We start from the raw sequence: 27,991 nt of genomic DNA on the forward strand, positions 1-27,991 counted from the left end.
TCCAAGAGCAATAAAGATTTATCTTTTAAACAGTCCCATGCAAGAATTTCATTCAGATAACTGAATACAGAAATCATTTGATCTGCAAAGTAACAGTGGATTCAAAGTCTATTCCTGGCAGGTAATAAATAGTTTGTGTGATTTAACATTGTATTTTATGCTTTAAAAAAAACAAATTAAAAGACAGGCTCACACAGAATACACATCAGCATAATTCAACCATTTTACTCTTTATACATTTATAAAACATTCTGCATCAGTATTTAAACACCTCAGGTTATATCCACACTGCAGTAGTGACAGTGATGTGCAGCAATTGTCTGAATGGTGGAGACCTTAACTTCCTCTTCGGTCATAGTCGTATTAATTCTGGGCTAAAACAAATAGACGTCTTTAAATCTGTCTTCATCATCATCATAAATGTTATCTTTTATTATAACTTTACATGTATGTATTTTAACTCACTGTTAAACTGTAGATGCAAATGTAAATGTTAAATTGAACATATAACTGCATCTTTTAAATTAATAATCCACTTTACGGGGTGCCCGTATAGCTCAACGCGTTGAGTGGGTGACCCATGTACAGGGCTGGTCCCCGACGCAGCTGGCCCGGGTTCGATTCCCGCTCGCGGCCCTTTGCTGCATGTCTTCCCCCGACTCTTCTCCCCTGTTTCCTGTCTCTCTCTCTCTCACTGCGCCTATCTAATAAAAGGCCAAAAAAAAATAACTTTAAAAAAAAAAAAAATAATAATAATAATCCACTTTACGGTCTGTAGTGTACCACTGCAATGACTGGATTTGTACAATCTTCTTCTTTGTGATACCATTAAAAGTTATCTGAACATAGCTCTTTAGTTTTGATATCACAATAATATTAACAACTTTCTAAACGGATATACTGCAGTTCAATTTTCCAGGGAAAAGATACACTACTTGCCAAAAGTTTGAACACACCTTCTCATTCAATTTTTTGTTGTTGTTGTAAGGAATCTGTGAAGTGAAAACCATTTCAGCTGACTACCTCATAAAGGTCATTGAGAAAATGCCAAGAGTGTGCAAAGCAGTAGCAGCAGTAGCAGTGGAAGGTCCAGAATGCCTGATGGCCAGTGTACAGTGACTGAAGTGTGAAGTAATCATTAATACCATCATCACCAAATGGCCATGTTCCATTCCATTAATTTATTCCTCACTATTCCTCACTAGGCAATCAAAGCAAAGGGTGGCTACTTTGAAGAATCTAAAATATAAAACACATTCTGGTTTGTTTAAAACTTTTTAACATAATTCCATGTGTTCTTCCATAGTTTTGATGTCTTCAGTATTAATCTACAATGTAGAAAATAATTAAAATAAAGAAAAACCACCAAACGGTGTGTCCACACTTTTGACTGGTACTGTACATCATGTTAATTACTGAGCTTCACAGGTGCTGTTAGGCAGATTTCATTTCTCCTCAGCTGTGAGGTTGATATTAATCCACTTCTATAACTCTCAGTGACAAAGCACACAAACTATTCCTTTAAATAAAAGACATTCATCTTCAAAGTTGTTATAAAACAGAAACTATAAATGTGAAATGGTGAGATGGAATACATGACAGGCACGTAGTAAGAATACCAAAAATTACATTCCTAGACCCTTTTCACAAAAATAAAAAAAATTAACTGCCAAACAGTATGAACTTAATAGTTTTATAATTCACAATGTTAAATGTTATGTGGTTCATCTTCATTCCTCTGTCAAGGCAGGGCTGTGTGATCATTACCATTTATTTGTCTGCAAGAACTCCAAAAATTACAAAGTTGAATTTCATGAAATTTGGTGGAGAAGTGGCTCATGAGCAAAGAGAGAACCCATTACATTCTAGTGCAGAACCAGAACCCATTCATTAGAACTGCAAATAGCATATTAGCCTTGGTGGAGAATGTGCTAAGTGCCCTTCCAGTTTATGAGACTCTGTAAACCATCCTGAAATATCTATGGGTCATTCTGGAATTGGAGGACATCGTACGTCCTACCCATCAACTTTCAAAGAATCGATGTACAAAATACTGAAACATGCACTTGTGTAAATTTACTTGTCTTAAGACCAAATCTAAAAAAAAAAAAAAAAAAACTAGGAGAAAAGAATGTTTGAAAATGTTTTTTAAAATGTAAAATAAGTCTGGAGTTCCCCCTAAAATGACATTTTCTCTTGTCCCACCCCCCTGATGACCAAACTGAATTTCAAATACAACAGTTAAAATAAAAATTTTACCTCCTTTTTCTGGTATTATATTTTTCATTGATGTCTCTCGTAATTGCGGGAACTTTGTTTTAATCAATATAATATTTTAAATAATAATTATTGTAAGCTGAGCCAATCAAGCCTTTGATAGTTTATTATCAAAGGCTATTATTATTGATAAATACGTAGCAGAAAATTGTAAAAGAGAAGGTTTATTTTTCAATAATTTTGAAGCCCAAATGTCCTCTAATCCTGGAATGACCCCCAAATAATGCTCTTTGTAGTCCAAAAAAATAGAGGCTGTTTTGCGTTCAGTTCATGTAGGGAATAGCCTTGGTGAATTTGCCATTACTTCCTTAACAAGGCCACGAAATGTGGTCACTCACACACACGCACGCACGCACGCACGCACGCACGCACGCACGCACGCACGCACGCACGCACGCACGCACGCACGCACGCACGCACGCACGCACGCACGCACGCACGCACACACACACACACACACACACACACACACACACACACATTTTGTGCTGCTGTCTGTTTTGACCAGGACGTTCTTGGAAAAGAGATTCTTGCTTTTCCTGGTAAAATAAGAGTGGAAGATGACCTGCCACTGTATTGTAAACGGCAGCGGCAATAATCAAACAATGTTAAAAAGCACAAAACCTCAAACAGTGTAAACAATTTTTAAGATACCAATACCACAGAAGCAGTACTAGCAGCAAACTATAAGAATGCACACATAGCATTTTGCGTTTGTAGAGGCACATACTTCATAATCACCATGTGGTCCAACAAACAAAATGCTTCCAGGTTTTTAGTCTCTTGCAGTAAAAGCAGGAGTTAAATGTTGACGGGTTAACATGTTGCTGACTTTTGCCTGACAGTCCAAAGTCCAACAGCATAGATATGACGAGCCAAACTGTAAAGACCTCAGCTCCAGTTAAGCAGCTACAGTGACTTGTGTCCTCGTTTCCCAAAATCAGTGAGCCATGGAAGACTAAAGATGAGGAAGTTTAACTGTTTCAACATGGTATTGCTGCATTATGAAAACCATCCAGTTATGAAAAACGTTTTGGGGGTTTTGAAATGCACTTTTGAATAAAATCAAAAATATAAAAATCTGAGTGTAAATTAAAGTGACTAAGGTATGGAAAAAATACCACAGCCTTAATTTAGTATTGCTGAATGTGATGAGAGGGTACACCACATTTTGCTGGATATGGATGAGAGAGGTTTAAAGAGGTGAATATTCAGGTGTGCTGTGACTTAGCTGTCCTTATGTAATGTCTGATGAAGATGGAGATAAAGCGGTTTCTTTGTGAGAAGCTGCAGTTTCTTCCTTTTAAAGTCTGTGGGCTTCTTGTACCTGAAATTCAGGAAGGAACAGCATTTATGCCACAATCTCACTGACATTAAAGGAATCTCATCACTAAAAATATTCATTAGTCGACTCACAATTCAATTACAATCGGTCCAGGTTTGATTTCGTCCATTTCCATGAAGGCAAAACATTTCGTGCTGGTGAACCTCTTTTTGGGTTTGTAGTGCTTGAATTCAAAAAAGATAGCTGCTCCTGGAAAAATGTAAAACATAATATTAATGTTATGAGAATATGTGAGAGCTAACATAAGGTGTATTTGAACATCAACTTCTTCACATTGACAAGATGATTACATGACATGTAATGTATGTAGCGTACTAAGGAGCAGAACATTCCAGAGCACCACACAGAGATCCAAAGACCCTCTCCCAAAGCTGTAAATTTGGTAAGACACCATTTCAGGAGACAGCTAACCCAAAATTCACCTCCAAATGGAACATCTGCTGATCGGATGTTTACTACTAAAGGACCCCTCACGGCACTTTTGGAGACAACAAGATGCCTCCTACCTCCACTAGAATCTGATAAGGGTCATAAAGTATCAACTGTGAGGAAAACCACACCTCTGCAGGATTGGCATTCTGACCTTCTGATCTCCAACCTAACACACAGAACTTTCTACACAGGAGTGAATAGAACAGTTTAAATCAGAACATTAAAGAAATGCACCATCATCGGAATGATGACCTGGACTCAGTTTCTGATACCAGGTTGATCAGGACCAGTATGGAAGAAGAACACATCGAATCTTAAGTGTTTGTGGACAAGAACTAACAAGACACCAACACCCCCTCCTCTCTCTCTGTCACAGACCACAGCCATAAAAGACACAGAGACTTTTTACTCTAAGAATATATCATCCCTATGTCTTCATTTTCTTATTATTAGTCAATGTATATGCTTTTGTGTTTAACCATGTTATAAGTTTACCTTCATGTAGCCTAAAGTCTACAATTTGTAAGTTTATTCTTATGTTTACACATTTTATTATTATCTCAGGAACCATATGAGATAAAAACATAGTGTTTGGTGTCATTTTAATCATTTATTCGGTGTTATTTTATATCTGTGATCATCATAACTATTTGTACATTTAAGAAATGAACTAAGAGTAAGTTTTAAAGGTATTTGGCCTCTGACCTCTCCTGGACAGTGAAGCTCAGCACCACTCCTTGGGAGGAACACATCCATGATTGGTTAGATGCTGATTTGAATTTGGCTCCAAAGCCGGTTTAAGTCACTGTAATGCAATTTAGGTTTTGACTTGGTTTTGTTTTATTTTAGTTTTTGACCTTAAGAATGTGACTTTGGCTTTTAGAAAAATTCAACTTAGGTTTGTAACTGGGCTTGTAAGAATGGGCTTGTAACAAAGGATCTTAGAAAAATTGACTCTTAGAAGAATACAACTGGATATAAGAATTACTTAAGAACTACGACAGCGCAAATATTTTCTTGATAACTATGAGCTTTCACTCCTAGTGTTTTTGCTTTGGCAAATGCAAACTTGCCAAAGTACTTTCTTGTCTCTGTGTTCCTGAACCAACTCATCCAGCAGATCATCACAGCACCACATCCTGCAGCAGCCTCACTCTCACTGCTACAAAGGCTACACAAGTATCACTTTCCTTCTGCTAAACGGGTGAATTTACAAATTAGAATTTGTCTTCCAATTTCAAATTCTAAATTTATCACCTTTTCTACCAACTGCTTCCAGTGACGATCACAGTTCACTAGCTTATCTGCATTTATTCGTTCATTTATTCACTGTCTGTTGTTGTCATGTCATTGTTGTTTATTGTTCGTTTGTAGTATTAGTTAATAAATGTTTGTGTATAATTATCATCGGTTCTACTGTGTATTTCCTTGTTTTGGGAACTGGAGGTCAATGAAATCAGAGTTTATGACTTTCAGAAAGAGACTGATCAACTTCATTTTAATCAAAGTCTCTTTGAGACTTGGCTTAAATTGATATTTTCCTCAGGCAAGCTGAGGATGGTGCCCCTAAATTAATGAGTGCAATTTTAATCATAAAGTGTAGTTTCTACCATTTCTACATGTTCCGCTACATATCTCAGTGACATTATCACAGGTAAGGAATTTAGTTTATGATCTGGTCCCAGGGTGTTTGTGTTATGTTAAATTATTTGATGTAATTAGATAGCTTAATTCAGCATCACGTGAGTACAAGGAAAGAAGGAATAAACTTCCAGTTAGATTTTGACAAATCTCTGAGCACAATTCTTCTTATAATTGTTATTAGCATCATTATTAGCACTCTACTGACAGTCTTAGAAATGTCCTTATTTTTAAAAGAAAAGCAGTTTTTATCAATGAAGATAACATTAATCAGAAATACAGTCTAGACATTGTTAATGTGGTAAACGATTATTCTAGCTGGAAACGGCTGATTTTTAATGGAATATCTACATAGGGGTACAGAGGCCCATTTCCAGCAACCATCACTCCTGTGTTCTAATGCTACATTGTGTTAGCTAATGGTGTTGAAAGGCTAATTGATGATTAGAAAACCCTTGTGTAATTATGTTAACACATGAACTAAAGAGTGAGTTTTCATGGAAAATTGTCCAGGTGACCCCAAATGTTTGAACAGTAGTGTAAGTATATATGCCCAGCTGTCCTGGTGAGATGGGACACCATAAGTGAATTACTGTTTTCCCTGCAGAGAAAAGGCTTTTTACTCCATCAAGGAACACAGCGGAGTTATGTGACGATCGGCATTGGTTTGTCTGTCTCTCTGTTAGCAGCATTACTCAAAAACAGATTAATGGATTTGGATGAAATTTTCAGGGAAGGTCATAAATGACACAAGGACCAAGTGATTAGATTTTGGCAGTGATGTGGCTTATAGTCCGGATTCACAGATTTGTTAAAGATTTCTCTATCATTGCGAGATACCGGCACAGCGTCACTATAACTATGACAAGTGAACACTACGTCAGCTGCCTGCTGACGATCACATGATTGCAATCCTATAACAAATTGACCGCTGCAGACTTATCCATCAGAGATGATACAAGGAATAATCAATTAAATTGCGGGGGTGTTTCCGAGTCCCGTCAATTCTCACCACCCGCTACATATTTAGGTCATGTAATTCGGTATCCATACATAACATACACATGCATAACACACACTTGTGCTCAGTACGAGGTCATTTTGTTTGTGGTTACATCTATATTAAATGGCCACATTCTATGTTGATTTCTGATCATCAATAACTATTGAACCAATACTGCATTCCTAAAAAAAATGTTGCATTTCTGACTGCCATATGGGGAATGAACAGCCTTTACGGAGAACTGCAGTCTCCGAGTGCTTTTCTAGTTTCATTGTGTAATCTGAGTGTTTTATTGCTCACTTTATGATGAAGTATGGCAACATTTTTCAGTAAAGTTGGAGTAGAAACAATGTTGTTTGCAATGTAGTGTTAATATGTTATAAGTTATAATGTTATCTGGCAAATGTAGCTTCAGCTGGTTAGTGTCAGGCATTACCTTTTGGCAATTTCTCCACGTGTCTTTGGATCTCTACATCAACACTGAAGTGAACGTAGGTGTCTTCCTTTCTGGTGGCCACAGGGGTGTCCTGTACTGGGTTCAAATCGACACCATTTGAATCTGCAGGCAGGGAAACAGACAACAACAAATTCAATTTCAGATTTGGGAATGCAAGGAGAAGCACTGGAGCAGCTTTCCTCTACAGAACCATGTGAGACTGTAGTAGGGAAAGGATGTGACTATAATCTGAAACTTGCAGCTATGAAGCTCTTCACTGCCTCACCAAACTCAATGTACATTCATTCATCACACACTGCAGGCTCAGTGTATTTGTACCTTTAACACTAATGGTCATGTATGGATCAATGCACTGCCCGGCATCCTTCAACCCAATTTTTGCTATCTTTATTGTGAGTAGTGTCATCCCAGGCTCTGAAGGTAACCGTGGCAACAAGGTACCTGTAAGAGGACAAAGGTTGAAGACGTGAGCACTGAAGTGTAACCAACAACCTATAGTGTTTTAGCAGGACGCTTTTTACCATTTGATGTCATGCTTTACTTACTTAGTTACAATTTGAAAGTGATATGTGACACATTTATTTGAAGAAGTTAAGTGTTACTCCACTTCCTAGTTAGCTTCTGTTCCACAGCTTTATGTTGTTCCTGCAAGTTTTCACAGAGCACTTCTTTCAATGGTCTTCCTGAAAGTGAAACACGATGCTGACCATATACTAACCCACTAAGTTGTTATGTTGAGTTCCTCAGTAAACAGTTGCCAGTTCTACACATACCACATACACTGCACTTTTATCACTTAAAGTCCTGTTTCTGGCTACTTGAGGGACTCAAGTAGCCAGAAAGTCTTCTTTTAGCTTTGTTTCAGCAACTCCAGATGGAAATCTTCGGCTCTGTAGCCGCTAAATGCTCCACCACATTCACCAGCTACATTGGGCTTTACATAACATACATATGCATAGCACAAGTCTGTGCTCAGCACAAGGTCGTCTTGTTTGTGGGTACAAAACGACCTTGTGCTGAGCACATTAAATGGCCATATTCTATGTTTTAGTGATTTCTGATCATCAATAACTAATAAACAAATGCTGCATTTCCGACAATGCCATATGGGGGAATGGACAGCCTTGGCAGAGTACTGTGCTCTCCGAGTTCTTTTCTTATTTATAATATTTTTCTACTTCAGAAACATCATTAAAAGAAGTCCTCTCACTAAAAAGCAGACTGTTTGGTCAAAGCCAGGGAAACGCGACTAACTTGGTAAGTGGAACGGACTTAGGTTCTCCATCAATAAAAGAGCAAATCATTAACTTTCCCTGACAGCTAAAAAGAAGCATCTAAATCTAAACTTAACTTGCAATGACACACTTTTTTTATCCTAATTTTCCAATTCAATGTCAAGCTGTGGTGCAAGGCCAATAAAACAAGTCTGTCAGGCAGTAGATGATGAATTTTGATGCTGTCATACCTTGCAAAGCTGCAAATGAAGCAGGCAGGCAGGAATGAGCGATGAAGCCATGCACAGCACCGACAAAAAGGGCAAAAAAACACAGTCAATGGGCCCTCCAAAACAGGACAATGTGACAAAATGAGACAGGAATTTACGCAGCCTCAACAACACGTCTTTGATTAAAAGGTGTGAAATACCAGGAGCTCGTGGTAGAAAAGTTTCTGCTGAACCTGCTCCTGCTGCAGCATCCTCCTCCTCTTCTACTTCAAGGTTCTCCTCTTCACCTGGAGCAAGGATTTTCCTAACAGAGAAGAGAAGAAAAAACATTTAATTTTCACATGCACTTGCAAAGACCATGTATATCATAGCAGAGTTGATGTTCCAATGACTTCAGTAACTCTTAGATTTCTTTAATGGAATCAATAAAACACGTGACAAAAAACAGTCATACATTTTGGTTATTCAATCATAGGTCCTCTAGAAATATGACAAAATCTGCTTGGTCAAGTATGTACATACAGCAACTTGAATTATCAGTTATGGTGATGTAGACAGGTTTGGTAATTAAACTTTCTCCATGGCATGGCCTCTTCACTTCTTAACAGGTGAATAAGACTGACTACAGCTGGTGACTCCTAAGCTCATTTAAAAAGGCCCATTTTGTTGCAGTGAGAACAAATTGTGTCCAAGGCCAGACCTTGGCTGATGATTTTAGGTTTTCATGAGGAATGTGAAGGTAATCCTCCTTCAATATTCCAGCAAAACAGCGTCAGAACATAATACTACCCTACCACCATTATGGTTTAGTGCTCTTTGGGTTAAAGGCCTCAATTTCTCTCCTCTAAACACACCACTGTTCAAAAGTTTGGGGTCACTTAGAAATGTCTTTATTTTTGAAAGAAAAGACATTTTTCAGTGACGATAACATTAAATGAATCAGAAATTCTGTCTAGACATTGTTAATGTGGTAAATGACTATTCTAGCCGAAAACTGTTGATTTTTAATGGAAAATCTATATAGGGGTACAGAGGAAAATTTCCAGCAACCATCACTCCTGTGTTCTAATGCTACATAGTGTTAGCTAACCGTGCTGAAAGGCTAATTGATGATTAGAAAACCCTTGTGCAATTATGTTAGCACATGAATAAAAGTGTGAGTTTTCATGGAAAAAATGAAATTGCCTGGGTGACACCAAACTTTTGAACGGTGGTGTATTTCTGGTCATTGTGGCCAAAATGCTCAATTTTTGTTTCATCTGACCACTAAACTTTCCTCCAGAAGGCCTGTTTTGTCCATGTGATCAGCAGCAACTTCAGTTGAGCCTTAAAATTCAGGTTCTAGAGGAAGGACTTCCTTTTCGCAGAACAGCCTCTCAGCCAATGGCAAATGTGACTGTGGACCCTGACACTTGTGATCCAGCAGCTTCTAATTTATTGCAGATCGGCTTTCTAATAATTCTTGATCGACTCTTGACCAACCTGACCAACTATCTCTCAGGAGGAAGTGACACTTTGTGTTTTCTTTCTTACTGTAGCAGTGACACAACTGTACCGTACACTTTATACTTGCAATTGCTTGCACAGTTGATTTTGGGATCTGTAAGAAATGCTGCTATGAAATGGCTCCAAATGTTTTCCTGACATGCTCAAGTCAATGATTTACCATGATATAATTTTTTTTTTACAAGTGTATGCAAATATCATTTCACAACTGTATCCACAGCAACACTCTACTTCTCATTTCTTTTAAAAGTTTACATCTAGCTGCATAAGTGAAGGCTGGTAACACATTTTCCAAAATACATGGCTGAAAAAAAACACTTAGGTAGATACTGAAGCTCATATCCCTTGCATTCGGTCAGGTAGCACCATCAATTCAGTCCTCTAAGTCCTCTAAGTGATTGATAACCACTGATCTTTACTAATAATTCCGATAGACAGTAAGCTGAAGTTTCATATCAAGATTATTTTAACACACAGTGATCCTAGGGTAATCACTTGATATAAATGTTCAAACGGTGCAGTAAAATATGAGCTCAAAATAGTAATAACAAATTCAGCGATGGATTTTTACCTTAAGGGCACCGGCTGGACATCAAAGGGAAATTCTTTGTTGTAGGAAAGTATATTCTTAATTACTGTTAGAGGAAAAGAATTAAGTTGATTATAGCATATTACATCAAAATATCCTGTCATTTATTAGAGCTATTAATGATACACTTACTGGTTTCCAGTTTTTTGAGGTCTTCTAATTTCAACTCCTCCTTAGACTGAGTGCACTGAGGAAGAACAGTCAAAGGAGCAGTTTAATACTACATATCATTTTTGGGAAATGAAGCTTTGATAATTAAAGTACATGAAATTAGCAATCAATGCATCAAAACTTCTGACAGTTCAAAGTAAGCTACAATCTGACAAAAAGCCACTTCTTTATTGCTACCATCTCTGTCATACATATACTAGCATTTGAATGACTAGTTCCTGCAGTACGTTTACCACACCTCTCTGTCTGAACACAAATCGCACATTTGGGGTTTTAAAGCTGTTTCTGAAATTCTTTGGATTCCAGATGTCTAAAATTTGGCTTTTTCCAGCCAACAAAAACAATAACAACGCATGTAATTTCAACAGAATGAATGGAATGTTTTTCTCCACCAGAATTAGCATTTGAATCAGAATTTAGACTGTAATAAAAACCGAGAATTTGAAAAGCTGTAACTGAACAGGGAACTGAAAAGATAAAAGTCATTTGAAATTCTGAGAGCACACAAGCAGCGAGTCCAAAAAACATCATGAAGGCAAAAGTGGCCATAAAATGTGATGAATGAAGCATACTGCACTGAATTTTTTTTAAATCTGTCAAAACAAGATCAATTATAATTAGTTTTGTTTAATAATCGTTTCCTTTATCATTTGTAAAGAGCATTTTCCCAGCATTTTTACTGTGACTTCGTATTTAGTTTTATATTAGCATTTCTTTCACTTGGAGTTTGTGTGCACTCCATACACTACCAATCAAAAGTTTGGGGTTACTTAGAAATGTCATTGTTAATGTGGTAAATGACTATTCTAGCTGGAAACGGCTGATTTTGAATGGAATATCTCCATAGGGGTACAGAGGCCCATTTCAAGCAATCATCCCTCCTGTGTTCCAATGATATATTGTGTTAGCTAATGGCGTTGCAAGGCTAATTGATGGTTACAAAACCCTTGTGCAATTATGTTAACACGTGAATAAAAGTGTGAGTTTTTATGGAAAACATGAAATTGCCTGGGTGACCCCACACGTTTCAACTTTAGTCTACATTCATTTGTGTTGTCGCTGCTCACTGTCACTCAGGTTGTGGGTAAACTTTGGAAGTGAACATTATGTTTAAGGGAGGATGCATCTGATTTGCCTCTGATCAGTTTTGTTTTAAGATAACAAACACTAACCAACTGACCTCAGTATGTCTAAAATCCTTAATATGACCGTGGATATGTAATATTTGTTATATTCATTCAGATTGAAAAACAGTAACACAAACCTGCAAACTGGCACTCCTCATCTCCAGACATGTTGCAATCTTGCCTAAGGTTTTCTTGAAAATAAAGAAACACTTGTCAGCTAAAGCAGAACACCAGCATTGTCAGTGCAGAAGCTGCAGAAAAATTTAATCAGTACCTTTTGTTCCTCCGTGAAGTCTGATGAATTTGTTGACTGGACCTCTTTTTGCAGTTGTCTCGCTAGACTAAATGAACCCACAGGAACACAGTGAGATGCATTAATAACTGACTGGACGACTCCTGAAGGTTCATTGTACAGGGTGTCCCTAAAGTCTGAACACATAGGAAATCTCCATCCATCCATTATCTATACACAGCTTAATCCTCATTAGGGTGGCAGGAGGGCTGGAGTTCATCCCAGCTGACTTAGGGTCAAGGCAGGGGACACCCTGGACAGGTCACCAGTCTATCACAGGGCTACATATAGAGACAAACAAGCACACTCACATTCACACCTACAGACAATTTAGGATCACCAATTAGCCTGAGCATATTTTTGGACTGTGGGAGGAAGCCGGACATGGAAAAAACCCATGCATGCACAGGGAGAACATGCAGAAAGATCCTGGGAGGGTGGGGACGCGAACCGGGATCTTCTAGCTGCAAGGCGAAACCACCAAGCCACTGCGCTGCCCTACAGGACATCTCCTTAACTATATATTTTTTTCCTCCAGAGTTTAAATATGGCTGTTACATTTAATATACACTACTGTTCAAAAGTTCGGGGTCACCCAGGCAATTTCATCTTTTTCATGAATGCTCACACTTTTATTCATGGGCTAACATAATTGTACAAGGGTTTTCTAATCATCAATTATCATTTGAATGCCATTAGCTAACACAATGTAGCATTATAACACAGGAGGGATGGTTGCTGGAAATGTTCCTCTGTACCTCTATGTACACATTCATTAAAAATCAGCCGTTTCCAGCTAGAATAGTCATTTACCACATTAACTATATCTAGACTGTATTTCTGATTCATTTAAAGTTATCTTCATTAAAAAAAAGTTTTTCTTTCAAAAATAAGGACATTTCTAAGTGACCCCAAACTTTTGAACAGTACTTAGTCGGTCATGAAAGCTCAATGAAAAATCTTTTTTTTTCTCTATCAAATATATATTAAATTCAATATCCAGGGTGTCTCTAAAGTCTGGACACATATGAAATCTCATTAACTATATTTTTTGCCTCCACAGATGAAATATGGCTTTGTTCATCCTTCATATCCACTGTGAAGTACCAGTTCAACTCTTTCTTCTTTCGACAAAGACATTTAATCTGTGGAGGCTAAAAAAATTACAGTTAATTAGATTTCCTGCGTCCAGACTTTAGGGACACCCTGCTGTGCGTATCATTGCGCCCCCTTCCGGTCAAGAAAATGTGCTATCAGGATCTCGATACTGGATTTATTATTGCAGATTTAAATAAAACAAAAAGATAGCTAACAAAGCAAGTCACATATTGCAAAAAAGAAAAAAAAACATGCAAAGAGAATGATCTCATCTGAAAAAGAACCCAGAAAGTATTCCTTGCTAAACTGATTAAAAACCCACCCGCAACAATGAGAGGGTGTGGCTGACTATTTGCCAATCCTCTGAGGGCTCATTCTGCACAGCCTGGCACATCATGAAGAACCCTGGAGGATCTTCCTCACAGATGGACTCTTGATCAGCTTAGCCTGAAGCTGCTGGGACTGAAGCTGGATGCACACTCCGCAACTACTGCCCCACATCACGTCATGGGGTGGGTAGGCTTTATTTACTGACGGACAGCTAAGAGGCTAACTTCTTGAGAAGTACCATGCACCCACCGTCCCCTACATGATGTTATCTCCCCGCACATTTAGGGACAAGCAGACTAAACGGAAGGAAAACAAGTTCGCCGCCCCCGCTGCAGTCATCACAACCGAGCCGTGTAGAGACAGGACACACATGTTGAATGCAACTTACATTTGGTACTCATCTATAGCCTCCACTAATTGTCCCCACGAGTCAAAGTCTGTGCCTTTCTTAAAACTGGCCTGCCATTTCTGAACAGTCTTGTTGACATCAGACATTTTGGCGAGGCGGTGACTCTCAGGGCAGCATAGCCGGGGAGGAGGCGCATCTAGCGAGCTTCGGCGACAGCGGCGTCGTTAACCAGGTTGTCTGTTGTCCAGAAGGGTACGGACGTACCGGTGACAACTCGACCGACCGTTCTGCCAGTTTACCCCACTGTCGTATCCGCTGAAGAAAGGAAGTCCCGCCTGGAGCTCGGGGTGCGCGCGTTTCGGGACACGGGTTCGCCCGGGTGAGTGCGTGGTGGGAAAACACGTCTGTGGAAACATAGTGAGCTGGTATTTCATTTACAAAACCTATTCATTTATATTAATCTAAACTAGCTGCAGTTTGCATGCTATGCCACAGTACCACGATGTTAAAGGTCATTCCAGAATAGGAGGACATTTTCAAAATTCTTGAAAAATAAACCTTTTCTTTGACAATTTTCTGCTTCATATTCATAAATAATAGGTGATAAACTATCAAAGGCTCGATCGGCTCAGTTTACACATCAATGGTACCATTTTTATTCCATGTTTTATGTGTTGTTTGCTAACCCTAATCTAATCACAGTAACAGGATTGCTAATCCATGCGAATGTTAGCTTTTTTCTCAGGAGTAGAAGCTAGATATTTAGCTAGCTGTTACTGCTGACTAAGAGGACAAACTTACTGATGGAAAAAAGTAAAGAAAAAAGTAAAAAGAATTAGTCTTATCCTGATAATGTGAGGTCGAGTGAGACATTCAAGCAAGGCTGACAATGTTATGAAAATATGAAAAATAGAAGAGGACATAGCCTTGCTCTGCCCATTCCTTTGGAAAACTGTTTAGTGATGTTAATTCCAGTATTTCATGTGATTCACTGTTTTCTTCTACCAGATAAAAAGGTTATGCTAACAGGGTTGTTGTGGGACACACGTTCCACGCACAATAATTATTATTTAAAATATTATGTTGATTTAAAAAATGCTCCCACAATGACAAGAGACATAAATGAATGAAAAAATAATACCAGAAAAAGGAGAATTAAATTTCATTTTAACTGTTTTATTTGAGATTCAGTTTGGTCATCAGGGGGGTAGGACAAGAGAAAAATGATTTTTTTAAGGGGAACTCCAGACTTATTTGGTATTTAAAAAATATTTTCAAAAATTCTTATCTCCTATTTTTTTTTCAATTTGGTCTCAGGACAAGTAAATTTACACAACGACTGCATGTTTTAGTATTTTTACATGGATTATTTAAAATTTGACTAGTGTGGGACATAAAATGTCCTCCAATTCTGGAATGACCCGTAAAGTACTGCAAAGTCCTGCATAGAATAGTATAGAATTGAAACTCTATGTTGTACCCAGTAAGCAGTTACTTTCTGGGAACATTTAGAGAATATACACATTAAATACTCAATAAATATGACACAGTAATTACACATTATTCCAGCAAATACTACCCTTAAGGGAATGTTCCTTCAAAGTTACAGATTGTTGGAATTTATGATATTTTCAGAGGAATATCTACTATTTACTCCACTACTTTTATTTAATAAAGCAATATTTTAGATATACAGGCATTCTCTCGATGAGCTTCAACCGGATGGGATGCCATCCCCACCCACCTGGGAAATGGGCTGTTTGTTCCGCTTCTCTTGGGCAAACGGTACAGAAACATAAAAACTCAAACTACCAGACTGAAAAGCAGTTTTTATCCCATCTGTCCAATCCATTCCCCCTTGCACACACAATCAGATGCATTATGTGCAATAAAGAACTGAATCTTGCACTGGATGGCACTTTACCACCCATCCTACTGCTCATTTGGGCTAATTCTGTTTATATATTTATATCTTTTGAGGATTTTATTTTATTTGTATTTAGTGTGCCTTTTTCTATTTTTTTTTCTATCTATAAGCTCGGGGTCACCAGTCAAAATTTCGCTGTGTGAAGACACAGTGACAATAAAGATTCTTGAATGATTCTTGATTGATTTATGTTTCAAAATGACAATGACCCCAAACACACCTCCAGGCTGTGTAAGGGCTATTTGACCAATTGGAGAGTGATGGAGTGCTGTGTCAGATGACCTGGCCTCCACAGTCACCTGAACTAAACCAAATCCAGATGGTTTGGAATGAGATGGACCGCAGAATGAAGGCAAAAGGGCCAACAAGTGCTCAGCATCTCTGGGAACTCCTTCTTTTGCGATTTCAACTAGGTGACACATTCAAAGTTTTTGCAATTTTTCGGACTGACTGACTTTCAGTTCTTAAAGTAATGATGGACTGCCGTTTCTCTTGACTTAGTTGATTGGTTCTTGCCATAATATGGATTCTAACAGTTGTCCATAGCGCTGTCAGCTGTGTACCAACCTGACTTCTGCACAACACAACTGATGGTCCCAACCCCATTAACCATTCGATGCACAACATGGGTCAAAAGTGACCCAAATCCAGTGGAAAATGTGTATCTCTTGACCCATGCTGCGCATCAAACGGTTGTTCTTCAACCAGAAAATCCAAAGCATCCACCAGCTCCTCCACTCTGACTCTTTACCTCCCCATACTCCTGAATCCTTTCCACAGTCTCACTCTTTTTTCTCTGTTTTAATCTTCCAGACCCCTCCGAAATATCTGTCATCATACAGAAATCCAAGCCCTCCACATCCCAGTTAGATCCCCTCCCCTCAACCTTTGTAAAATCCTGCCTTTCCTCTCTGCTTCCCCTCATAACTGACATTATTTACTCCTCACTCTCCATGGGTGTTGTTCCCTCATTTTTCAAAATTGCTGCTGTCACCCCGATTGTCAAAAAACCTGGTTCAGATCCCAATGATTTTAATAACCTCCGCCCCATCTCCAACTTACCCTTCCTCTCTAAAATCCTCGAAAAAACAGTAGCCACTCAACTCCACTCTCACCTCACCAAAAATAACCTATACGAGCAATTTCAGTCCAGTTTCCGCCCCCTTCACTCCACCGAATCAGCCCTCATCAAAATCACCAGTGACCTCCCCTTGCAGCCGACACTGGTTTAATCTCCTTTCTCATCCTCCTTGACCTGAGTGCGGCCTTTGACACCATCTCACACTCCATCCTCCTCAGTCGACTCTCCTCACTCGGTATCACTCACACCCCCCTCCTCTGGTTTCAGTCATATCTCAAAACCGCTCTCACTTTATTCAACTCAAGTCCTTCATATCCGATCCCTCCCCAGTCACCTCAGGTGTGCCCCAGGGCTCTGTCCTGGGGCCCCTCCTCTTTATTACATACCTCCTCCCCCTTGGCCATATTTTCCGTAAATTTAACATTCACTTTCACTGCTTCACAGATGACACCCAGCTCTACTTTTCCTGCAAACCAAACTCAACATTTCCCTCCCTTACCGCCTGTCTCTCTGAAATTAATTCCTGGTTCACTTCTAACTTTCTAAAATTAAACCCCAATAAAACAGAATTCCTCCTCTTCGGCACCAAATCCACCCTATGTAAAGTTGACAGTTTCTCCCTCTCCATTGACAGCTCCTCAGTCTCCCCTTCCCCTCAGGTAAAGAGTCTGGGTGTCATCCTCGACAGCACACTATCATTTCATTCACACATCAATAACATCACCCGGTCTGCTTACTTTCATCTACGTAATATCAACCATCTCCGCCCCTTCCTCACTCCCCACATCACCTCCATCCTTGTGCACAGCCTTGTCACCTCATGCCTGGATTACTGTAATTCCCTTCTGTTCGGCCCCCCTCACAAGTCCCTCCATAAACTTCCGCTTGTTCACAACTCTGCCGCCCATATCATAACCCAAACCCCCTCCTACCACCACATCACACCCATCCTGCAAGGACTCCACTGGCTCCCTATTAAGCAAAGAATTCAATTCAAAATCGTTCTGTTCACCTTCAAGTCCATCCATCATCTCGCGTGTCCTTACATTTCCGACCTCATCGCTGTCAACACCCCATCCCGTTCCCTCAGATCCTCCTCCTCCATCCACCTCACTGTCCCCTCCACCCGTCTCAGCACCATGGGGAGCAGAGCCCTCAGCCGCTCTGCTCCCCAGCTCTGGAACTCACTTCCCCCGGATATCAGAAACTGTGACACCCTCTAAATCTTCCAATCCAAAATCAAAACTCACCTGTGCAGAACTGCATACTCCCTCACATCCTAACCTCACTGTGTCACACCTCTTTGTTGTTCTTTGTTTTATTCTTGTTATTGTTATTTTTTTTTGTATAGTTTTTAATTATTGTCGTTGATTTTTATTCCTTTGTAAAGTGTCCTTGAGTTCCTTGAAAGGTGCTTTAAATAAAATGTATTATTATTATTATTATTATTATTATTTAAGAAGGCAAGAAACTCTACAAATTAATCTTGACAGGACACATCTGTTGGAAAACCATTTCAGGTGACTACCTCATGAAGCTCATGGAGAGAATGCCAAGAGTGTGCAAAGTAGTAATCAAAGCAAAGGGTGGCTATTTTTGAAGAAATTAAAATATAAAACATGTTTTGACTTATTTCACACTTTTTTGTTTGCTACATAATTCCATATGTGTTCATTCATAGTTTTGATGTCCTCAGTGAGAATCTACAATGTAGATAGTCATGAAAATAAAGAAAAAACATTAAATGAGAAGGTGTGTGCAAACGTTTGACTGCTAAGTGTATATTTAGAGTGAAATCATCTTTCAAAACCCTAAGTTGTGCACTTTAGTGATCATCCACTACGGTAGGTGGCGCTGTCTGTAAAACATTCTCTAAACGTGCGGCACCAGAAAAAGCCTGGAAGTGCAGTAGTCCTCCCGGTGCAGCGTCCAGCACTGCGCAGTGCAGACATACTCTACTCACTCCGTGTCCTGGGTGTAGTTTGTAGCTGACAGAATGAGATAAGATGGATGATGCCAAGACGGATAGCTGTGCGGCTGAAAAGGACGCAGGTTCTGATGTAGAGGTGTTCTGTTTGATGCGAGTCGGGAGAACTTCTGACTGGCTTCGACTGTTCGAAAACACAGAGGTACAGTTTTTTGCTAATGTTAGCTAAGTAGCCAAATGTAAATTAACTATAAAATTTACTTAAGTTCACGGCAGATTCAAATCCCGACAGAAAACGTACTCTTGTACTTGAGCATGTCGTTGTAGAAGAGTGTCCATAAGTTTGAATGGCTTAAAGAGCTGGTGAGTAGAAGTTGAAAGGCGTGTTTGCTTTTGACCGCCCAGATCGTCGTTGGTCGAGGTGTGGATGTAACTTACCAGCTGCTGTCTCCAAGTTGTCCTCTGATGATCTCTAGACTGCACTGTACTTTCAAGCAAAGGGAAGATGGACAGTGGACAGTGACAGACAAGAAGGTGATTAGGCCTCTGATGAGCTGAACGATGACTATTTCATGATTTCTTTCCTAGCTATATTGTATTGCCTTTGCTGTATAAACACAGTTGCAAACAAATCTGAGCAATATATAGATTATAGAATTATAGGACAGGACCAGTGTTTGGTATGTGTTTGTACTGTTCTGTTAAGAAATGCCTTCTTCATTTTGCATTTTATTTGTGTTTCGTAGGGGACATCCTACTATTTACCATCAAAATATACCATGCACTAGAGTTACACTACTGTTCAAAAGTTTGGGGTCACCCAGGAAATGTCATGTTTTGCATGAAAACTCACACTTTTATTCATGTGCTAACATAATTGCAACAACGGTTTTGTAAACTTTTGAATGGTAGTATATGTAGTGCACACAAACTCCAAGTGAAAGAAATGCTAATATAAAACTAAATACAAAGTCATACTAAAAATACCTAGAAGATGCTTTTTAAAAATGATAAAGGAAATGATTATTAAAGAAAACCAATTATAATTGATCCTGTTTTGACAGATTTTAAAACATTTTCAGTGCAGTATGCTTCATTCATCACATTTTATGGCCACTTTTGCCTTCATGATGTTTTTTGGACTCGCTGCTTGTGTGCTCTCATTAAAAGAATTTCAAATGACTTTTATCTTTTCATTGACCAGTTCAGTTACATCTTATCAAATCCTCACTTTTTATCACAATCTAAAAATCATCTGTTTCCAGCTAGAATAGTCCTTTACCACATTAACAATGTCTAGACTGTATTTCTGATTCATTTAATGTTATCTTCATTGAAAAAAAATTCCTTTCAAAAATAACATTTCTAAGTGACCCTAAACTTTTGAACAGTAGCGTATGCCAGATGAATCATCTTGGTGAAGACTCCCATATTTGACATGTGCACAAGAAGCTTGTATCTGTATAGTATTATTTACAGGATACATGCATACAGGTATATACAGGATCTTGCCAAGAAAAGCACACCTATTTTTCCTGCAGTATTTAAAATATAGTGTTATGGTGTAATTTTATCCATTCTTTTTTTAAACAAAGTATTTTAAACTTATGATTTTTTTTTTTGTTTGTCTGACACATCTGTATTAATAGTATATGAGTATTTTCAACAGGAGGCAATATAAACATGGCTACTTTTTTTCTCAGAGTCTGAATGGAGTGTGGGTGAATGGAAATCGTATAACTGCTGATGAAGTCCATCAGCTCAAACTTGGAGACTCCATTCAGCTTGGAGTTCCTTTAAATGGATACAAAATGGAGTTTGACTACATCCTTGTCCAGCGGCCACTTAAAGACATTAAACTCTACCTGGCAAAAGTGCAGAGAGAGGGTGCTAAAGGAGTCCACATACCCAAGAATCCCAAGAGGAAATTGTCTGTGGAAGAAATTGAGCCCTCTACCTCAAACCCCAAGCTCTACTGCTGCTCCTCTGCAGACAAGTCTTTTGCAAAGCCCTGCCCTCTGTCTCCAGCGAAACACCAACAGGGGTTCAGTCACATACAGACAGAGGAAACTGGACTCAGCAGAGGAGTCCAAGAGGCAGAGTGGCCCTCTGATGACACCAGCCTTCCTTCAGACCTGGACAACTTGCAGATGTAAGTCCCAATTTCTCTGAAAGGTAAACTCTTTGCAGTCAAACCTCAAAATACAGCTTTCTTGGTATTAATGTTTTCAGTAGATCAGTTTACTAAATACTTTGTCAAGTGATTATTTAATTGCATACAAGTTCAATATGGCTTCTTTAAGCTTTAAAAATCTTGTTTTGTCAACAAACACATTCAGCTAAATGTCATAAATGGCCAAAAAAAGAGAATATTTGCATTTGAGAGCCACATTTTGTCAGTTTTAAAAACTGATTTGAACAATAATTTCAATTTAGTAATTAAAATGATGTTGATCTTCAACTTGAGAATCAGTTGAGCTCTACCCTGAATGCGCCCCTATAGTAAGACTTGTTTTTGCGGTAAAGATATTGCTGGAAATCTGAGACTCCTCTGCCCCCCCCCCCCCCCCCCCCCCCCCCCCCGTTTTTCCCCCTTCTGTCAAAGAGATAGCTTGCTCATAGGCAATCTAAAGGAAACTGGATTTTTGGTTTCTCTCTTCTCTGTTTAACATTCCTAAAGTGTTCACCTTATTATGTTCAGTACTATGAGATGACATATGTTGTGAATTGGCGCAGTATATCTGGACCAAAAATCTTTCCTGCTGATTTTAGTGTGGCTCCAGTACAATGAAACTATGGAAGAGGCAGAAACTGTCAGGAAGTCATCTTCTGCTTTATTCCAACCATTGACTTAAAGATGTTCACTTCTGTTAGGAGTATAAACACTGATTTTTATTTACTGTCTGCAGGTACAGCCAGAACATTCTGCTGTTGCGGGAGCAGGTGGATGACACTCAGAGGCAAGTTGCTTCTCTAGAGGGAGAACCCCGACAAGCTGACCCATTCGGAGAGGAGCAAGTCAGGGAGCTGCATGGTCAGCTACAGATGCTTAGAGCCAAAATGGACAGGATGGCAACATTAGAGAAGTCCTTCAGTGAAACTAGGAGGCAGCTAGCGGTGAGAGGGTATTTCTTGTTTCATCTTAGACACACAGGACATCCCTATTTAACAACAGCTTGAAACATAATGCATTTCTTTTGCTAAGTCCTAGTTGTTATGTACTTGTTAAAGATTGCTGTGAGCAAATAATTCTGCTTGTTTAATTTGGATGTTACTATTTTAAATCATAACGATTCTGAAATGTTCATGTTATGAAAGCGTCAGTTCATAATTATTACTCCATCAAGGAACGCGGTGGAGTTATGTGACGATCTGCATTGGTTTGTCTGTCTGTTTGCAACATTACTCAAAAATGGACTAATGGATTTGGATGAAATTTTCAAGGAAAGTCAGAAATGACACAAGGACCAACTGATTAGATTTTTGGCAGTGGTGTGGCTTATAGTCTGGATCCATGGATTTGATAAAGATTTTTGTATCATTGCGAGATAGCGGCACGACATCACTGTAACTATGACAGCAAGTGAACACTACGTCAGCTGCCTGCTGATGATCACATGATTGCAATCCTACTACAAATCGAGCACTGCAGACTTATCAGGACTGATCTGTTGGAAATAATACAATGAACAATTGATTAAATTGTGGGGGTTTTTCCAAATCCCATCAATTCCCACTGTCTGCTACATATTTAGGTCACGCAATTCGATATCTTTACATAACATACACGTGCATAACACACACCCGTACTCAGTGCAAGGTCATTTTGTTTGTGGGTGCATCTATATTAAATGGCCACATTCTATGTTGTTGTGATTTATGATCATCAATAACTTAGAAACAAATGCTGCATTTCTGACAAGCCATATGGGGGAATGAACAGCCTTGGCGTAGTACTGTGCTCTCTGAGTGCTTTTCTTGTTTAACCATGCACATAGTGTTTTACACAAATGTTATGGGGCCAATATTTTCCAACTACTCTGCCTGGCTAGGCAACATTTGCAGTGTGAGAGAAATTGTTTTGGGGGTTTGAGTGAACCAGTCAGGTGGTCACATTGCCCCTCAAATGAAACATAGAAAAACACACAGGGCAGTTATTTATAAGTATAGCAGCTACTCATAGATTGGTCTGTGTCAATGAATATTTCTGAAGTTTGTCGCTGACATGGCACAGGATGTTTGGAGAACTTACAGTAGATCGTGCTAATGTGTTTGGGCTCTGTTGGTGGAAAGCATGTACAAATCAAAGCATCTCCAAAGTGCGGCAGCAACTACTTCAATTCCAGCTCTTTTAACGATGAATTCTAAAAGTATGGATGGCTGAGAATCTCTTCATAAGGTCTCTCTTCTAAACAAGCATATCTTTTGAGCACCTTTTGTTTTCCCTGTGCATGTGCAGTCGGCAGTGGCTCGGTGGTTAGCATTTTCACCGTGCAGCTAGGAGATCCTCGGTTAGTGTCCCAGCCTTCCTGGGATCTTTCTGCATGGAGTTTGCATGTTCTCCCTGTGCATGTGTGGGTTTTCTCCAGGTACTCCAACTTCCTCCCACAGGCCAAAAACATGTTAAGGTTGATTGGTAACTCTAGATTATCCGTAGGTGTGAATGTGAGTGTGATTGTTTGTCTCTGTGTTTAGCCCTGTGATAGACTGGTGACCTGTATAAGGTGTCCCCTGCCTTCACCCTAAGTCAGCTGGGATAGACTCCAGACCCACATGACCCTAATGAGGATTAAGTGGTGTATAGATGTTGGATGGATGGATGTGCTTGCAGTGCAAACAGTCTGCACATTTTCAAATTTTGGGCTGCATACTGACACCCGCAGACTTCAGTAGATGATGAAAATTTGTCACTTCTACAAACAAGCAGACATGGAAAGTATGAATTGGCCATAAAAGTTCTGAAGTGCCAAGTACTTTTTTTTAAAATTAATTTTGGTGTCATGGGTTCAGGTTGCTTTTGCTATGTCATAAATGCCCAGAAGTCATAGCTCTTTCTGGATCTAAGAGTTATCTAACAGAAAGTCTCTGTTGCATTTACAAAGAAGGCTTCATGCCTCAACAGTCACGGTCCTTTTTTTCTCAATACCACACAGACTTCCACTTTCTGTGCTGTTTGTGGAATGGGACAGTAGTTGGTCCACAAATGTTGTTGCAGGACAGTATTTTAGGAAGTAGATGCAAATATAATCTGTCAGAAAACTATCTTTGGATAAACACTTGCTAGGCTAAAAACATTCTTCGTAATCATGATGTAACTTTTTTCTGTTTTTAGGAACAGAAAACACAACAACAAGAGGAGGTTTTGAAAAAACAACTGGAAGGGGCTTTACAAGAGGTAAGAACGTTGTGATGTATGATATGGAAACAAAAATAAATTGTGTTTCTGTAACAGTAAAGCTTTAGGATTATAGAGACGTGAGTAGAGTGCAAATATTTGTACAGAATTCAAATAAACTTTGAATTGGTTCTCATATGTGATTCTTTTTTCAACATCTTCAGCAAAAGAAAGTGATAGATGAACTTGCCCTCTCTCGAAAAGCCTTTGAGCAGATCCTCTCGGACAAAAACAAGGAGCTAGAAGTGACAAAGGTGTACTTAAAATTATTTACTTTTTTGTATATTTTAGCTGATACGTAATTGATCAATTTTGAGGCTTTATTCTTTCCATTTTTTTATTTATTTTTTTACAGGAGGAGAAAGAAAAGGCAAGGGCCCAAAAAGAGGAGGTTGTTACACAAGTGACTGAAGTCCTGGAGAACGAGCTTCAGTGCATCATTTGCTCAGAGCTTTTTATTGAGGTGAGGTTGAAAGTCTGACTAGCATGGAAATGATATCATCCTTGCTTCTGTATTTTATTTCCTAATTGGAAGTACTTGTTTAAGGGCACAACCAGTATAAAAACAAATTTCAACAATTGTGAAACTACAAAGCTGAGTAGCTTAAAACCTAATTATTGGATATTTAAGGTGGTATATGTGAAATTTTAGATTGACATATCAAGTAGTTTCTGTGATATTTAGAATTTTAAAAACTGTCCATAGAACCACTTTCAGAATGTTTATTTCATAGATATCTAAACTGTATTTCTGATTAATTTAATGTTATCGTCATTGAAAAAACTGCTTTTCTTTCACAAATAAGGACATTTCTAAATGACCACAAATTTTTTAACAGTAGTGTACTTAGTCGGTCATGCATGTCCAATGAAAAATACTTTTTTTTCCCTTCTCATGACCGGGTATTTCATATTAAAAAAAATATTCTAAATGTCTTGTTTTGTATTAATGTGACATGCAGGTACATGTGATTCTGAACATATCAGTGGCTGACCTCTGCATTGTTAATTTTTTTGGTTAATCTGTGCTTTTTTCATATTTCAGTTTGCCTGGAATCAGAGACTTTCTGATGTACTTGCCCAATATTGTACATTCTAGAAAAAAAAGCACGATGAAAAATAACTTTAGTAGTTCCTGAGATATTGTTGTTCAAACAGCACTTAAAATTTCAATATGCGAAAATGTGCTAAATATGGTTCAACAGGCGTTCAGTATTTGATATATCAAACTAAATCATCTCTGGACATAACAATAAAAAGAAAAGGAAGCCAATAGTGGGTGATGTGGAAAGAGCTGTTGAACTCAACCTGTTCTTCAACAGACTTCACACTGTGGACACACCTACTTCCACTGCTGCTCCTCCTCCTTCTCCTCAACATATTGAAATCCCCACTATAGCTCCTTCTTCTCCTCCACCATCTCCTACACATGTCTCCACAGCTGCAACTACTTCCCTTCTAGCACCTGTACCCTGCTCTGTCACAGAGACAGGGGTGATGTTGGAGCTTGGGAGACTTTGCTCTGGGAAGACAGCTGGCCCAGATGGTGTGTGTCCAAGGCTGCTTAAAGACTGTGCTGCACAACTGTGTCAACCTCTCCACAGGATCTTCAACCTGAGTCTACAGCTGGGGCGGTTGCCTGCTCTATGGAAAACATCCTGTATTGTACCGGACCCAAAAATCAAATGTCCGACTGAACTAAATGACTACAGACCTATTGCCCTTACCTCACACATCATGAAAGCTCTGGAGCGGTAGATTTTCACCTACTGAGGCTTGAGGTCAAAGACGAACTCGATTCACTGCAGTTTGCATACAAAGAACACATTGGAGTGGATGATACCATCCTCTTCATGCTTCACCGTGTCCCGTCTTATCTGGAGGAACCTGGAGTTTATGTGAGAATTATGTTCTTTGATTTTTAAAACGCATTCAACTCCATCCAATCCACCATACTCAAAGACAGGCTCACAGAGATGGGAGTGGATCCTTCCTGTGTTTCTTGGATCATAGATTACCTGACAGGAAGGCCACGGTTTGTCAGTTTGGGGAACTGTGTTTCTGGGACATTAATGAGCAGTACTGGGGTTCCACAAGGAACAGTCCTGGCTCTATTCCTGTTCACACTGTATACATATGACTTCAAATACAGCACTGAGTCCTGCCACATTCAGAAATACTCTGATGACGCTGCTATCGTGGCATGTATCAGAAATGGACATGAAGCTGAATACAGGGATCTGATAAGTGCCTTCAGTGACTGGAGTCACAAAAACTGCCTGCTACTCAACGCCTCAAAGACAAAGGAAGTGATCATCGATTTCCGCAGATCCAAACCCCCTTTTCAGCCAGTGAACCCTTGTGGCGTGGACATCGAGGTGGTGACATCGTATAAATATTTAGGTGTCCACCTTGATTATAAGTTGGACTGGTCTAAAAACGTAGACTTCATTTAAAAAAAAGGCCAGAGCCGACTTTTTTGCCTCAGAAGACTTCGATCATTAGACATCTGCAGTAAGATGCTGCAGATGTTTTATCAGTCTGTGGTAGTAAGTGTCCTGTTTTATGTTGCAGTCTGCTGGGGAGGCAGTATAAAAAACAAGGATGCAAGGTGTCTGAACAAACTGATTTAAAAAGCTGGCTCCGTGGTTGGAATCAGATTGAACACATTGGAGGATGAGGATGGAGAGACAGGCACTTAGAAAGATGGAGGCCATTTTGACAAACCTGTATCAGCTACTTCACATCTGCCTCAGTGAACAACAAAACATCGGTGGATGGCTCCTATCTCTGCGCTGCAGGACAGAAAGATTCATAAAATCTTTCTTGCCATCAGCAACTATTTAATTCAAAAGTAAACAGATGAGACCAGACAATTGAATTTCCCTTCGGGGATTAATAAAGTCATTGTATTGTAAAAATATCAAAATATCTTTATAAATATTAATATTTTATGCTATTAATTTTTTTGGCAAATTAGAGATGGTCGAGTAGAAATCGCTATACAAATCAGATTTTAGATGGAATGACCCAACTATAAAATGGTCTTTGTCTTTGTGCTGCTTTGTGAGGTAGACACAAAGAGTGAAAATCTTTGAAATCAATCTACCTTTTGCATCTGTATTGATATCCCCTGCAGGCAGTCATCCTGAACTGTGCTCACAGTTTCTGCTGTTACTGCATCAAGCTGTGGCGTAAAAAGAAAGACGAGTGCCCCATCTGCCGACAGGTCATTCAGTCTGAGACCCGCTGTCTAGCACTGGACAACTGCATTGACAGCATGGTGGAAAACCTGAGCCTGGACATGAAGGCGAGGAGGCAGGCCCTCATCAGTGAAAGGAAAGGTGAGAGGTGCGTCCTTATTTGTCTCCTACAGTAAATACAGTCAGAGATGTATGTAATCAGTGAGACCTCTGGTTCTACATATACACAACCATTCAAAACTTTGTGGTCACTTAGAAATGTCCTTATTTTTGAAAGAAAAGCATTTATTTTCAATGACGATAGCATTAAATGAATCAGAAATACAGTCTGGACGTTGTTAATGTGGTAAATGACTATTCTAGCTGGAAACGGCTGATTTTGAATGGAATATCTACA

General features: G+C 39.1%; 2 protein-coding genes across 8 annotated transcripts in view; one reads left to right on the forward strand and one right to left on the reverse strand.

Moving 5' to 3' along the window:
• aida (axin interactor, dorsalization associated) lies at positions 1–19,171 on the reverse strand. 2 transcript variants are annotated; one of them, XM_055016013.1, is made up of 12 exons: positions 19,033–19,171; positions 14,101–14,465; positions 12,267–12,333; positions 12,130–12,183; positions 10,827–10,881; positions 10,677–10,740; positions 8,800–8,903; positions 8,621–8,629; positions 7,474–7,596; positions 7,135–7,257; positions 3,694–3,811; positions 1–3,604 (listed from the first exon to the last, which is right to left on the reverse strand). In XM_055016013.1, the coding sequence occupies exons 2-12, from the start codon at positions 14,205–14,207 to the stop codon at positions 3,505–3,507; spliced, it is 924 nt and encodes a 307-aa protein (XP_054871988.1). In that variant the 5' UTR covers positions 14,208–14,465; positions 19,033–19,171; the 3' UTR covers positions 1–3,504. The 2 variants fall into 2 exon arrangements, with proteins under 2 accessions (XP_054871988.1, XP_054871989.1); XM_055016014.1 differs by lacking the exon at positions 8,621–8,629.
• The window catches only part of rnf8 (ring finger protein 8, E3 ubiquitin protein ligase), an 11,304-nt gene continuing 2,368 nt past the window's right edge, over positions 19,056–27,991 (forward strand). For 2 of the 6 annotated variants that reach the window (XM_023264356.3, XM_023264357.3), the window contains exons 1-8: positions 19,056–19,198; positions 19,402–19,530; positions 20,700–21,148; positions 21,906–22,113; positions 24,329–24,391; positions 24,556–24,645; positions 24,747–24,854; positions 27,531–27,742. In XM_023264356.3, coding sequence (XP_023120124.1) covers positions 19,076–19,198; positions 19,402–19,530; positions 20,700–21,148; positions 21,906–22,113; positions 24,329–24,391; positions 24,556–24,645; positions 24,747–24,854; positions 27,531–27,742 — 1,382 coding nt within the window. In that variant the 5' untranslated portion in view covers positions 19,056–19,075. The remainder of the gene's footprint in view (positions 19,199–19,401; positions 19,531–20,699; positions 21,149–21,905; positions 22,114–24,328; positions 24,392–24,555; positions 24,646–24,746; positions 24,855–27,530; positions 27,743–27,991) is intronic. The other 4 variants (XM_023264353.3, XM_023264355.3, XM_055016011.1 and 1 more) reach the window with 3 other exon arrangements.

This window comes from Amphiprion ocellaris, chromosome 12 (assembly GCF_022539595.1).
Source record: "Amphiprion ocellaris isolate individual 3 ecotype Okinawa chromosome 12, ASM2253959v1, whole genome shotgun sequence".
NCBI lineage: Eukaryota > Metazoa > Chordata > Actinopteri > Pomacentridae > Amphiprion > Amphiprion ocellaris.